A 14,072-nucleotide genomic window follows, 5' to 3' on the forward strand; every position below is an offset into this window, starting at 1 on the left:
TATTGAAAAAAGATGGTTACATTTCAATGCTAGTCGTGTGATTTCATGAATCTATTGTAGAATACGGAACAAACTATATGTAGAATACTTGACAATGCCATTATTAATATACAACTTCACAGGTTAACGTCACAAAATCAATCACCAGTGCTCCTCTACATATACTTAACAATGCCATTATTAATATACAACTTCACAGGTTTAACGTCACAAAATCAATCACCAGTGCTCCTCTCAATTTTTCCTCGGTTGAGTCGGTTCGGTAGTAACCTGATTTTCATTGCACGTCTATAACATAACAACAATCTATGATACATGGAAACAGAGGACCTATGGAAGCAAACATTTCTAATACATCGTTAACACAGAAACCAGCAATTTACAAGTGAACAGAGTCAATCTCAACGAAAAGCAGGAAAGCAACATTCTCTTAGCACAAAATTATTTTACTTTATGCAGGACTTCTTATTTACTCAAAAATATCGCAGAGGAAGAGCGTGCCAGTGTATCTAAAGGTTGAGTAGGTTTGGAGCAGAGCGCGGAGGATTAGTGAGCATGTGGACCACTTCCCTCATTGTTGGTCTTGCCGAGCTATCATCCTCGACGCACATCATTGCAATCTTGAACAGGTGTATGACCCCTGCAAGGGGGTATTCACTGAGCCTGTGATCCACCACCGCCAGCACTGCTGCTGCATCCGACGGCTGAGAGAGCTCCGATGTAGTCTTCCTCACCCACCTTACAATGTCCACTCCATCGCCGAATTCCCCAACTGGTTTCCTCCCGACAACTAGCTCTAGCAGAACCACACCAAAGCTGTACACATCGCTTTTCTCGTCCACTTTCAATGTGTATGCATACTCTGTTGTTTCATCACACCCAGTTTAAATGACATTCGAAGTTAGTGTCGTGCATATCAGATTGAATCAATTGAATCTATAGTCAAACAGTAACTTCATGTACCAAGTTTTGATTAAAATTGTTAGCAAAAATGGAGGCTGGAACTTTCCCGTTCATTTAGTCATCAAAATTGAAAGAATGCATTTTCTAATAGCCCAAAAACAGAGAAACGTGTATTTTCATTTTAAACCCAAAACCTCATAAACCCTAGAAGATGAAGGAGATGTCAAAAGTACCTGGGGCAATGTAACCATAGGAGCCAGCAATAGAAGACATGCACTCGGAAACTCCGGCGTCTTGAAGGAACTTAGCGAGCCCAAAATCAGCAACATGGGCCTCAAAGTCGGAGTCGAGCAAGATGTTATTGGACTTGACATCCCTGTGAATAATCAGAGGCGAACAGTCGTGGTGGAGATAGCACAACCCCTTGGCAGCTTCCATGGCGATCCTGTACCTCCTGTCCCACTGCAAATGTCCTCCCTTTGACCCATGCAGCACCTCCCCCAAGCTTCCGTTAGGCATGTACTCGTATAGCAACAAATTCGTGTCCTTGTTAGACACGAACCCCAACAGCCTAACAATATTTCGGTGCCGGATTCGTCCTAACGTTTTTATCTCGGCAGAAAATCCGTGATCGTTCCGTCCGGTTCCACGCCCGACCAGCCGTTTGATTGCCACGTCAACGCCGTCCGGCATGGAGCCGCGGTAGACGACTCCGGCACCCCCTTTGCCAATGATGTTTTCATCCTTCAAACACTCCAGCACCTCCTCTGCTCTGAAATCGAGCCGTTGAAAGGCCGTCAGCTTCCAAGTCATGGATTTCTGAAATTTCGTCCTTCTCATTTTGTACACTGTGATCAGTAGGAATAGCAGAAAGGTAGAGAGTCCGATTATGATAAGAGCCACCCTGGAGGTACCGAATGCTTTGTGGGCTCGAACAGTCGGGCAGGAAACACTGCGTGGTAAACAGAGTAAGGGGTTTCCGGCAAAGGATGAGTTGCTGAACACCAGAAATTGACCGCCGGTTGGGAGTTTGCCGCTGAGATTGTTATCGGAGAGATCAAGAGTTGTGAGAGCAGCCATGTTGCGAATTTGAGGAGGAACTGGACCGGTTAGATGGTTTCGAGAGAAATTGAGAATGCTCAGAACCTTCAGCTTTGCAATCCCCTTTGGAATTTCCCCAACCAAGTTGTTTCTACTAAGATCAGCAAAACTTAGGGAGGAGCATTGAGAAATTGTGTCCGGAATTCTATTGCTCAAGTTGTTGGCGCTGATGTTGATCTTGGCCAATAATTTCAGATTGAAGATTTCCATTGGAATTTCACCGGAGAATTTGTTCATTTCCAGAGAAATTGTCTGCAGATTCTTCAGATTTCCAATAGCCGGTGGGATTTCGCCGGAAATTTGATTCCCAGAAAGTCCTAGGATTCCGAGTGAGCCTGCTGACATTTGCGCCGGAAGTTGGCCAGACAAGTAATTATCATTGAGCTCAATGATATTCACATTAGGTAAACTAAACATCCCTGCCGGAATAGTCCCCGTGAGTGTGTTCTTCACCATTCTGATCTTGATGAGCGACTTGCACTGGCCTAACTCTTCAGGAATGGGGCCAAAGAAGTGATTATCCATCAGTATCAGCGTCCTCAACATCCCTCCCTTGCACAAATCCCGAGGAATCAGCCCGGTGAAGTGGTTTCCGGTGACGTCGAGATCTTTAAGCCTCCCACTGCGGCCGAGATTCTCCGGCAGCTCGTAAGTAAAGTTGTTCTCCCACACCTGAAGCACCTCGAGATGAGTAAAGTCACCAACGAATTTGGGAATGGGGCCATAGAGATTGTTCTTGTACAGATTGATGAGCGTAATGTTCTTCAGTTCCGAGAACGACGCTGGTATCTCTCCGGTGAGCGAGTTTATGGAAAGATCCAGAGACATGAGGCTGGGCAGGGCAGAGAGTTGGGGAGGTATGGAACCAGTGAGTTGGTTAATTTGAAGAAACAGAGAGATCAAATGCTTCAAATTACTTAGGCTTGTGGGAATGGTGCCGGTGAGATTACAGCTAGCCATGTCCAGAATCCGTAACGAACTCAACGATCCCAACTCCGGAGGAATTCCGCCGTCGTAAGTATTGTAATAGCCGACGTACATTTCCTTGAGATTCTTCAAACGTGACAGACTGGCCGGAAACTTTCCATTGAGGCCGATTCCGTTGAGGCCCAAATACTCCAAGCTCTGAATCTCGGAGTAATTGTCGGGAATCGGGCCTGTGAAGTAGTTCCCGCCCAGATGAAGATATTTGAGATTTTTGAGACTGATGAGCTCGACGGGAAGTGGGCCATTGAAGTTGTTGTTGTAGGCGTCGATGACCTCCAGCTCCGTCATCCGCCGCGTGATTTCTCCGGGGAACTTTCCGACGAACAAGTTGTTAGAAATGTTCAAGTGCCTCAGAGCCGTCAGATTGCCAATCTCCGCCGGAAGCTTCCCGGTGAAGTTGTTGTCGGCGATTGTGAGGTTCACGAGCTTAGTGAGAAGCCCAATCTCCGGCGCAACCTTTCCGAACAGAGGCAGACCCGACACGTTGAGAGCCACTACTCGGAATTCGCCGTCGCATGTAACCCCAGTAAATAGACAGTGCGCCGAGGGAGACATCAACGACGTCGTTTTCCAATCTTGAAGGCCGGAACCTTTGGGACCAATCATGGAGGCCTTGAGCTTCAGCAGTGCTTCAAGATCACCATTTCCGCTTCCGCAACAAGTGGAGCAGAGGAGGAAGATGAGAATAATGTGAAGAATAATGGGAGACATTACCATAGCTGTGTACGGTTGTCTTCTTCAACTCTTCTGTATGATTGATTCTTCAGATTGAAGTACGTACTGGTATTAATATATGCTCCAGTGAGTGGAATAGGCTTTTAGTTTAGGTATAATAAGAAGTAAAGAAGCAGAGTCGTCTGCGAGGAGAATCCAACCAGCAGAGAGTGGGAAAAAGAGAGAGAGACTCATATCTCATTTCAAGTTTCCTTTCATGTCCTTCAAGTCATCCAAAGCTAGCTAGCTAGCTAGCTGCTGGCTATAGGGTCTGAAAAAATAAGACCGGGCAGTTTGGGAGTGGGTCCCAGTCCGACGGTACCATTTCACGGTGCTTTAAAACGGATGGTTAATTAATTTGCATGGTTGTTACTGTTACATGTGAATTAGTCCAAATCCAGGGGGAGAGTCCACGTTAATAGTGACGGAGTTAGGGGGTGGGGATGTAGTCTCCGGGCTCGTGAGTATAGGGTGGTGTTTCTGACGGCGTGATAATGTGTTCGTAGCAGTGGCAGAGCTGTCTCTTCTCCGCTGCTCTCACCTGTCAGCTCCACCAGTTGGAATTGACGTGGTAATTTCTCCTTGATATATAGCTCTCGCTGTTATCCTAGTTAGATTTCACATGTGTAGGTACACAAGCTTCGTTTTCCATATCTTCAAAAATGGGGTGGCAAATCACTAAATTTTGGACTGATTATTACGTTTTTTTTATTTTATTTAATTCTTGAAAAAATTTAGAGAGAGGAAAACTATTCTACACCTCTGCGCCAAAGCAGACTTAAAATCTCGATCTCGAAGGAATAACGTGTAGCACGCACCTGTCTCAACAACTCCAGATATAGATTTCCACATAAGATTTACATATTACGCAACCCAACGCATAACTGTTGACAGCGGGGGTCGAACTTGAATTGAAGTTCAACTATAAGCATGCCTCTATACCGACTGAACAACTCACGTTGGTTACATTGTTATTGTTTTGCCCAAGATTTCCTGTCATTTTGATTTGGATAGGGTACTTATATTTCAAATGTAGTTTTTGTTTAACTCTCATTTCGAAAAAAAATCAAACCGAAATGTATTCTTATTGTATATAATTTTGTCTCTCACATAATTTTTATAATTAAGATCAAATGAGTGTCTGTTCATTTAGTTCTTTGAATAAACACTTTTTGGTTGTTTGAGTTTCATCCTACTATATTCAGAGTTTGATATATTCAAAATCTATCAGAAAAATAGAAAGGTAGATCTAGTGAGGCATCTTCAATTTCCCAGCTAGCCTTTTGGACTAGATCGATATAAATGCAATTTTGTCTTAAGCCAGTGTGAAGAAAATGATTAAACGAACGCCGATGTGGATGCTTCCCCCTTTCTGAGGAGAACTGATCTTCATTATGGAATGGGCTTGCTTTGGCTCGGAGCTACGGTGGGCCCAGATAAGAGTAAAGACTGTCTGCGTCTTTTCCCAGACGGTCAAAAGTTTTCCACTGACTCCATTTGGCCTTGAGCTAAAAAGTCCACTCTTTGCCCTTCTGTCTTTCATCTCTGCCTCAATTTGTTTCACCAATCTGGATCCTTCAGTCTTCGGTCCCCAGTCGCGACCCTACTCAATCTAACATCTGTAATTAACTAATTACATAACCATCACCTTCATTTCTCGAAAAATTTCACCCCATTCTAACATAATAACATATATAGATAGGGAGAGGATCATCTCTCTCCTAACCTATCTAAGCTGCAACACGTGGTTATGACTAGATCCAATGGCTTGCAGATACTTCAATAGTTTCTTCTTTTCAATCTTACCCAAAGTTCTCTCGAAGTGACAAACTCAACACCTTCTCTCTCATCTGATCTTCGAAATCTCTTCTCATCTTCTCTTTACCTCTCCCATATAGATACATCGAATGTAGATTTACTCCTCATTACAGTTAGATTCGAAATTAGGCTAAATTAGTCTATTAATATATATTGTCAGTCTATTTATTACGATAGTAAGATACGGTATATGATCATTGTGCGTCTCTTTTTCATTATATAATTTTTTTTTTTTTTCCTCCTGTAGACAATAGACTTTGCTTTAACAAATATATGTTGTCGGGAGAACTTTGTAAGAAAGCTGGCTTTAATGGAGGATATGTACCTCTTTTGAGATTTTTATGCCAAAATTCAAAGGCGTTCTTGGTGCAAGTGGCTGAATGAATGCGACGGTGTTTATGTCGATGGGGAAATTGAAGTGGTTGGATAATTTGACAAAGATAGAGGTATTGATTCTCACTAGTATTTGCTCCAAGTTTTAGTATTCCACTAGGTCCAGAACAGATTCATATTCTCCAAAGCATGCGTTAGTGGGTGAATTCTGAATTAGGCGAATATCTAAGTGAGTGATTGAGAGAATAAAGATGATTGTTTCTATAGCAACAATGCCAATTATTCCATACAAAAAAAAAATAGAGACCTTTTAGGTATTTCAGAAGGAAAGAGCTTCGTACCTGGTAAGACTAGGACGTAGTAATGTTTAAGTGGCTGATGATTATTTTAGTCTAATATTCGTTTTGCGTTAGTTCTAAGTACAAATTCTAAAGCTTTGTTTTCGTCAACTTCTAGTAGCACGTAACTGGGTACAAAGCCTCAATGGCATTGCGGCTCTTTTTTGTAATTCGTGGTTACGCTTAATTATTAGTTATATTAGAGGAGATCTACCTCCTGATCTAACTTAATTCTAACCGGATTCTCCAATCGGAATGCTTCAAATCATGGTTGGTTTGGAACCAAAAGTTCGGAAGAATGGTTGGTTGTGCTAGAAGCAAACCCCACCAGCACTCTCGACATTTAAGGCAGAGGACCATCTTCATCTTCTTATTATGTACTAGTAGTCCTGCTGCTGAAACAAGTTGATGTTTAGTGTACCACTACTGGCTAAAGTCTGAAAGGTTAAAGGGTGAAAGGACAAAGGACTCGTTTTGCAAACAGACTCAGTAATTCTGGGTCAGGCGCGTGTTTAAGTTGAATACAGGTCCATCCCATACAAACAAAGTAACAAACACACATGCTTGCTTGCTTGCTTGGCTTAGCTATAACGAAACTTCAAATTTTGTCTCTTCTTGGTGAAAATTGGCCTAAATCTTTCTCTCTTTCTTCCCATGTTCATTGAGAACAGTGATGTCATAGACATTCACGATTTCACGGGAAACACGTTCATAGTTCAGTTAATTTTTGAAAAAAAAGAAAAAATTTTGGTGATTAAAATGCGGTAGCTAATTTTTTTTTTTTTTTTTCTGTTATTTATGTATCGAGAATAAATCGTTAAGTCTTTGCTCTAAACCCTAAACCCTTGAGCAAATCCCTGAGCCTTAATCGTGTTTTCTTTTAAGTTTTTGACATGATCCTGATTCGTTTCTTCGTCAGGAGGTTCTAGGCCCTCAGCCTAGAGATAGGTGAAGGAGTGAAGCATTGATGGCCTACATAGAAACTTGTTTTGGTAAAAGCCTATGACCTTTGGACTTTTGCTACATTTTACATTTACCTAGGGAGTCAGGAAAGAATCGCCAGTATAGATAGACAATTGATGGATGGAGGGATGGTGATTTGCCACCGTCCTTGAAATAAAGGGATATCAGCTTGTTCAAGATTTCCATTATGACGAAATATTCCAGTGTTCAATCAGATAGAGACTCTCTATGTGTACAAGTTAGCCGAAGTTCACATTCACTGAAAGCCTTTTCTTTTCTTCTCTGGTCTGAAGGGTAAAAAAGCCAGTTGATCTTAAACAAGAAATTTGCCATTACAAATCCATAGTTCAAGTAAACATAGTAATTTGAATAAATCCATTTCAAATAGTGGTGTGACGATTCACAGAAACAATGGTAAAGGTACTAAAGGGCATGATCTGAACAAGAATATAAACTCACAGAACAATTCTTCTTCCAACTAGGTACAAAATGTATTGAGCCTGGAATCATATATTAACAATAAGAAACCAATTTGACCCTAAAGCAAACAACTTCGTGTGAAACCTACATTCATTACAAACCTAGAAAACTCGGACTGTTTTCCTTCTCTATCCAACGTTTGCTGCAATACCCTCAGGATGTTCGCCACTGCAGCTCGATTTGAATCCGTCCATTCTTCGAGTCGATCAGATTGTGCTTCTCATTGATTCTTCTATTGCTAACAACATCCGCTAGATTTATATCCACATATCCAAGATTTTCCTGATTGAAGTAAAAGCATCAGAATCAGAGTCTAATGCATTACTTTTAAAATTCCAATTTTGGAGCAGCAAACTCCTTTTGTTTTAAGTTCAAATTATCAGACATGATTTCAATTTTTTTAGTGGTTGTATATAAACACAAGTCTAGATTCTGGACAAGTTGAATGTTTGCAGGCTTAAGGGATGAAGCAATCTTTTGTCCAAAAATAAAAAAAAGAGTTGAAGCAATCCTTATGGCAGTTGCAATCTGTACCTTGGGATGCAGCAGGCCCATCCTCGAGGAGGTGCTGACTACCTCAACATGAAGCCTATCATGAGCTTTAGGTGGTTCTTCTAACATAAACTGAAACTCCTCGTTAAATCTTGGGTCCCGATTTTTCTTGAAATGCTGAGACAATTCCAAATGTTGTCAGTTAACATACAAACTACCATAGCAAGTAAACTTTGAAACTGTGAAATCAAATAAATGAATAGCATTCCAGCTCTTCATGTTGCATCAGCATCATAGTTGGAAACCCTACGTTTCCAAACTTGCAAACAGCAGTTTATGAGCAACTTCCTGAGAACTTCAATATAGTATATACACATGCATCTTCAGATACACAGGGAATGCATTTTACAATTTTGACTCATATGCAAGCTACTAACTTTGAATGCAACAGTCAACTGATATATGCACTGAAGATGGTTACTGACTTACTGGTCTTCTTCATAGAAAATAAGCTCTATGATTATGGTTATAGGCCGTAAAACTAGTTTAAAATGGGGTTTCTCTGCTATTCGTACAAAAATTAAGTTTTACAAGGATTATTGACACGTGAAATGTGACATTAGGCCTCCATTCTTCTCTATGCTTCTTTAACACACAGTAAGTGCAAACAAAAGACCAATGACAGAGGGACATCAACAAAAGACATATTAATATACCTTGGTTCTTCTCTCCTCCCCTTTGAATAGTAATCGCACATGTGGATTAGTGTGGTGCTTTCCTTCCAAATCTTCAGCTTCATGGATGTGTACTACAAGCAGACCACCACTTGCAGGAGTTCCTTCAGGAGCCTTCTGTACCTCATTTGAATCTTCCTTATCTTCAGGCATCTCATCCTCCTTGAAGGGTTTATAGAGCAGTTCCAGAACAAGCTGTCCACGCGACTTCTCATTTTGAGCATCATTTGGGTCCATGTTTTTCAGTATGTCAGGAGTCATAACTTTAGACTCATCAGGAGTAAGTTCGCTCAAGGGAATAACATTTATACCCATCTTATCGTGTCGGCCAACCTAAGTAAAATAAAGACTACATTATAATTAATAAATAAATAAATATATATATATATATATATAGCGCTTCTCCACTGCAGACGTCCGCAGTTTTTCTTAGGTACGGATTTTAGGTTTTGACCCACATTTCGATCATATTTTCACATCTTAACCGTTCAGTTTTTAGGTCCTAATGTATAGATCACCTCTGCAAAATTTCAGCCAAATTGGTGATCGTTAAGGCATTCAAAACTGCAATTTACAACAATGTACACGAACGGTTCCGGTTCGGCAGATTCGGTTCGTTCGTGTAAATTGCAGTTTTCGATGCCTTAACGATCACCAATTTGACTGAAATTTTGCAGAGGTGATCTATACATTAAGACCTAAAAACTGAACGGTTAAGATGTGAAAATATGATCGAAAAGTGGGTCAAAACTGGAAATCCGTACCTTTTTTCTTAGGTGCGGATATCCGCACCTGAGCAAAGTTATATATATATATATATATATATATATATAGATATAGGAGAGATGAAAATACTGCTTTTCAATTTCTAATTATGTTTCTCAAAAAATCAATTAGAGGTAGAAAAGTACCAAAAATGCACCAAACAAAAAGAGGCTTAATGGAAAACTATATCTACTTTCTTTGAGATGTGGAAATAAAGAACCATACCTTTTCCCAATCATAAATCATAAATTCCAATGCTTGAGTTTCAGGGTCTCTAACAGACAAATGAAATTCCTCATTCCATTCAGGGTTCAAAGTTTTGTGTTTCACTGTTGTTTTCTTTGAAGGAAGCTTGTCCTCAGTCAGCTTGAGTTTTACATAAGGATCTGCTCCTCCCATTAAATCTTTCTTTTTGAGTTTTGTGGCCTTCAGAACCTTTACAGTGAGAATCCCAACGGGTTTCCTCATGGCACTGGCAGAATCAAACAAAATTGATATCAAGTCACAAAGGGTGGAGACAATTACTTGAAATGAAACAGGAAAACCCACTTACAGTTTGGGATCCATGATAGTTACTTCTAGGTATTTGGGCCATAGGTACATATTTGCCACTTGATCCTTAATAAGCTCCTGAGGGAATAAAACATAATTTCAATAACAGAAGTGAGGAAGCTGCAACAACAAAATGAAGCTGGAAATAATGTGCCATGACAAAAACTATAAATGCATCTTACATTCTATATAAAGCTTACAGAAACAGTGAAGATACTGACAGTAAGTACATCGCAAAATATCATACATATATATGATTACTAGGACATGACAAAAACTATAAATGCATCTTACATTCTATATAAAGCTTACAGAAACAGTGAAGATACTGACAGCAAGTACATCGCAATATATATATATATATATATATATATATATATATATATATATATATATATATATATAATCATGGACATACATCATGTAAGAACAAATTTAATCCAAAGTTAGAAGTGCAACCTGCACAAACCTATACAGGCCTGGAATAGCCATTGCATCTGCTCCAAGGAGTTTTAGTCCGAAGTCAACATGTGGCTGCACAATCATAATGAAATTGTTGAGAAGGGAAAGAAAAACAAAAAACATAATGGTAGTAAGGAATGCCATATTACAGATACCACAACAAAATGATAACTCTGGAGTTTCTCTAAGGTGTAGGATCTTGGACAACGAATCCCAGCATAGATCTCTTAAGAATTAAGTCTACCAAATTGAAATGAGGTTACTCATGATATTAGTTCCAATCTTAAATTACACATTGTTGACTCCCAAGAATGCTGCATATGTAGGTCTATAAACATATGAAATCTCTCACGAATAACTAACTTTGCTGCTGTTCAACAATCAAGTATGTTAAAAGTATGAAACTGGAATCATTACCTTCTCCATAAGAGAAACAAAGATTTTTGAAAAACAAGGAAAGGTCGGAACCAGAGGCTTCAGGGTGATACGTGGGGACGCAAACACTTGCAAGTCAACCACCTGAAACACTCCAAAGAATTAGTGCTCCATTCAAACCTTTAATTCAGCAAACAATCTCTCCTCCTTACTTTGCCCATAAGTATTATGCTGTACGTGTGTGGGTGTGTGTACGTGCATAAAAGATACTAATTTCTTATGCTTTCACACACAGGCAAGCACCTGAACTGTGGCTTTCAACCCAAATGCTTTAGCTGCAACAGTAATGTTAGGATTTCCTGCCCACTTCAAGGATAGTTCCATAATTAATTCCTTCTCACCAGTGACATAAACTTTCATTCCTGGCACATGTGAAACCAAAAATGAGTACTCGAACACAATAGAATTTCAGAGCAGGAGAGAACAAAACAAAGTAAAACAATCACACATGATTAAGGCATATACATCTGGTATACATTCTTTAAATCAACAGAAAAAAAAAAACAGAGAAAGGGAGAAGAAGCATATAAATGAGAACAATTGTATAGTTTTGTATGTGATGGTGTGTGTTTGTCTGTATGCGCACGCTAGAGAGAGCAGAGCAGAAGAGACTCTAAGAGACTGAGAAGGATCAACCAAACCTTGAAAAGTTGGTGGTAGGGTGCCCAATGTAAGTACTTCAAAATCAACAGAGTCGATTTTATATTTTGGAATTTGCTCAGCAATAATGGGCTTTGCTATGGTCTTTGCAGTCTTGCAAATTGCCTGATAGAAATCGAACCAGTACAAAAGCATAAGAGAGACTGAGGGGAGTCAACCAAAGAACATTGATTGGTATGCACACATACCTTGTCCAGATAAGGCCACATAATCTCAACAAATTTGTTAAGCCAGTCAAGCTACACAGAAACAAAATCATTATCACCCCCTTGTTATAACCAGGTATTACAAGTTAAACATAGATTACACATACGTTAAATCTAAAATTCACATACACGATCATAGTCTGGGTTTTTAACCCACAAGGGGATCTCCGAAAGCATCCGTTGCAACGTTTCCGAATCTTGCTCAACCATAGGACGAATCAGAGGATGCTGGATATACATACATACATCAGCAATTAGAAATGCAACTTGCTAATTAGAGTTTCATATACGAGCCTAGTCTAAATTTTCTTCCCGTTGGTGCATAATTTTACAACTAGCAAATACATTATGCTACAACTGTATAACTGGACCAAATAACAAGTGCAAAATCAGCGACGAAGAACACAAGGAAATTGAAAAACTCAGAAAGAAAGAAAGAAAGAGAGAGAGAGAGAGAAAACCAACCTTAACATCAGTAGGCTGGAAGTAGATGAACATGTAATACCCGATCACAAGTCCAATTGAAGTTCCAATTCCAAAACCACAAAAACCCAGTATAGAACTCAGAATACCCATCTCTAATCTGCCTTCAAACCACCAAGAGAATACCCAAAAAAATAAAAATGGAGTAGCACCTGAATCTTTAAGAAAAGGAAACCGCAACAAATCACATTCTTCTTCGTGTGGCCAAAGAATAAAAGGGTTAACAGTAGGAGTGGGTTTGAAGATTATAATGAAAAGAAAGATGCATTTATTCTTGGTGGCGAGCGCCGAGCGAAGCTTTTATGTTCAACGACCACTTGATCCACACAACACTAACGGCTGGCGTGGGTGGGGTATCGTCGCTACTGTCGGTAACGTCTCTCTCTCTCTCTCATTTTGTCCGCTTTGAAATTTCCGAGACTATTTCTTTTTATTTTCAAATATCCGAGACTATTTCTTAACTACTAAATACTGGGGGACCCGATTTCCGGTTACCTCATATTGTGTTACAGCGTTACGGGAAGTATAATAAATTGAGTTAATTCAAATATCAAATAGGGAGGATAATGATTGGTTTTCTATTTTGGGTTTTTGGATTCATTCTTGATTCTTCTTTATGATTTTCTGACCTTTTGCTATCCTCTTTTACGCTGCCGACTAACAGTTACACAGCTATTTTCCTTTTTTTTCTTTTTTCTGTCCGCTCAATTTTACAACATTATTTTTAGGATTAAATTCAGTTTATCCCCCTGAGATTTGGGGGTAATTTTATGTTAGTCTATGTCCTCTCAATTTAATCAGTTTACTCCTCGAGCTTTTTAATTTTCCTCAACCGTGTCCATTCCGTACAATTTGGACCTTAAGTTTGACAAAAAAGCTCACTTTAAGGGCTAAAATTGTCATTTCAAGGAAGAAAAAAACACCATGACCAAAAAAAAAAAAAAAAAAAATTTGTCATGGTTTTTTTATATTATTTATCTCTCATTGAAGAAGAAGAAATTTTTTTTGGTTGGTCATGGTTTTTTTTTTTTTAATTCTCTCTCATTTAAAAAAAAAAACCATGACAAAAAAAAAAAAAAAGAAATTTTTTTTTTGTCATTGTCTTTTTTTTCCTTGAAATGACAATTTTAGCCCTTAAAGTGAGTTTTTTTGTCAAACTTAACGTCCAAATTGGACGGAATGGACACGGTTGAGGAAAATTGAAAAGCTCGAGGGGTAAACTGATTAAATTGAGAGAACAGAGACTAACATGAAATTACCTCCAAACCTCAGAGGGGTAAACTGAATTTAATCCTTATTTTTATTATCATCATTTGAGGAATTATTGTGGTGCTCTTTCCTCGATTCAGAGTTTTATCTTACTGAGTTTTATTCTAGCCAGATTGTAATGAGGTCACTCTTAGATTAGGTTTGAGAAGAAAATAAGACTTTTTCCCACTTCTTTCAATTTTTGATTATATGTATGTATTTTTTTAAAGGTTACAGATAACGCAGCTAGTTAGTAGTGAGTGCGATTTTATTTTTTGGCTTTCATATTAGGTTTTGGACTGTCATCACTCGTACTTATATCCTATGTTCTTGTATTTCATGTGAATAAAACTTCACTTTCATCTAAAAAAAATTATCGTGTGATTTCAGACTATCAC

At 39.2% G+C, this 14,072-nt stretch overlaps 2 protein-coding genes across 2 annotated transcripts; both read right to left on the bottom strand.

The window, feature by feature from the left end:
* Window positions 1–263: 263 nt before the first annotated feature.
* LOC133736101 (receptor protein kinase CLAVATA1) lies at window positions 264–3,948 on the bottom strand. Its single transcript, XM_062163537.1, has 2 exons — window positions 1,137–3,948; window positions 264–862 (listed from the first exon to the last, which is right to left on the bottom strand). The coding sequence occupies exons 1-2, from the start codon at window positions 3,706–3,708 to the stop codon at window positions 510–512; spliced, it is 2,925 nt and encodes a 974-aa protein (XP_062019521.1). The 5' UTR covers window positions 3,709–3,948; the 3' UTR covers window positions 264–509.
* Window positions 3,949–7,503: 3,555 nt separating this feature from the next.
* Window positions 7,504–12,781, bottom strand: LOC133736495 (synaptotagmin-2-like). Its single transcript, XM_062164003.1, has 12 exons — window positions 12,409–12,781; window positions 12,073–12,171; window positions 11,926–11,976; window positions 11,719–11,842; window positions 11,321–11,439; window positions 11,060–11,161; window positions 10,640–10,714; window positions 10,182–10,258; window positions 9,854–10,100; window positions 8,846–9,196; window positions 8,172–8,306; window positions 7,504–7,919 (listed from the first exon to the last, which is right to left on the bottom strand). Exons 1-12 carry the CDS (start codon window positions 12,517–12,519, stop codon window positions 7,791–7,793), a joined length of 1,620 nt encoding a protein of 539 aa, XP_062019987.1. The 5' UTR covers window positions 12,520–12,781; the 3' UTR covers window positions 7,504–7,790.
* Window positions 12,782–14,072: the final 1,291 nt, after the last annotated feature.

Source organism: Rosa rugosa, chromosome 3 (assembly GCF_958449725.1).
Source record: "Rosa rugosa chromosome 3, drRosRugo1.1, whole genome shotgun sequence".
NCBI lineage: Eukaryota > Viridiplantae > Streptophyta > Magnoliopsida > Rosales > Rosaceae > Rosa > Rosa rugosa.

Coding starts and splice junctions, on each gene's coding strand:
- LOC133736495 (XM_062164003.1), bottom strand. CDS start 12,519: ATGGGTATTCTGAGTTCTATACTGGGTTTTTGTGGTTTTGGAATTGGA. Junction 11,440..11,718: donor CCTACCACCAACTTTTCAAG/GTTTGGTTGATC, acceptor CACATGTGCCAG/GAATGAAAGTTTATGTCACT. Junction 9,197..9,853: donor TGATTTATGATTGGGAAAAG/GTATGGTTCTTT, acceptor TATTTTACTTAG/GTTGGCCGACACGATAAGAT.
- LOC133736101 (XM_062163537.1), bottom strand. CDS start 3,708: ATGGTAATGTCTCCCATTATTCTTCACATTATTCTCATCTTCCTCCTC. Junction 863..1,136: donor CTATGGTTACATTGCCCCAG/GTACTTTTGACA, acceptor ATGAAACAACAG/AGTATGCATACACATTGAAA.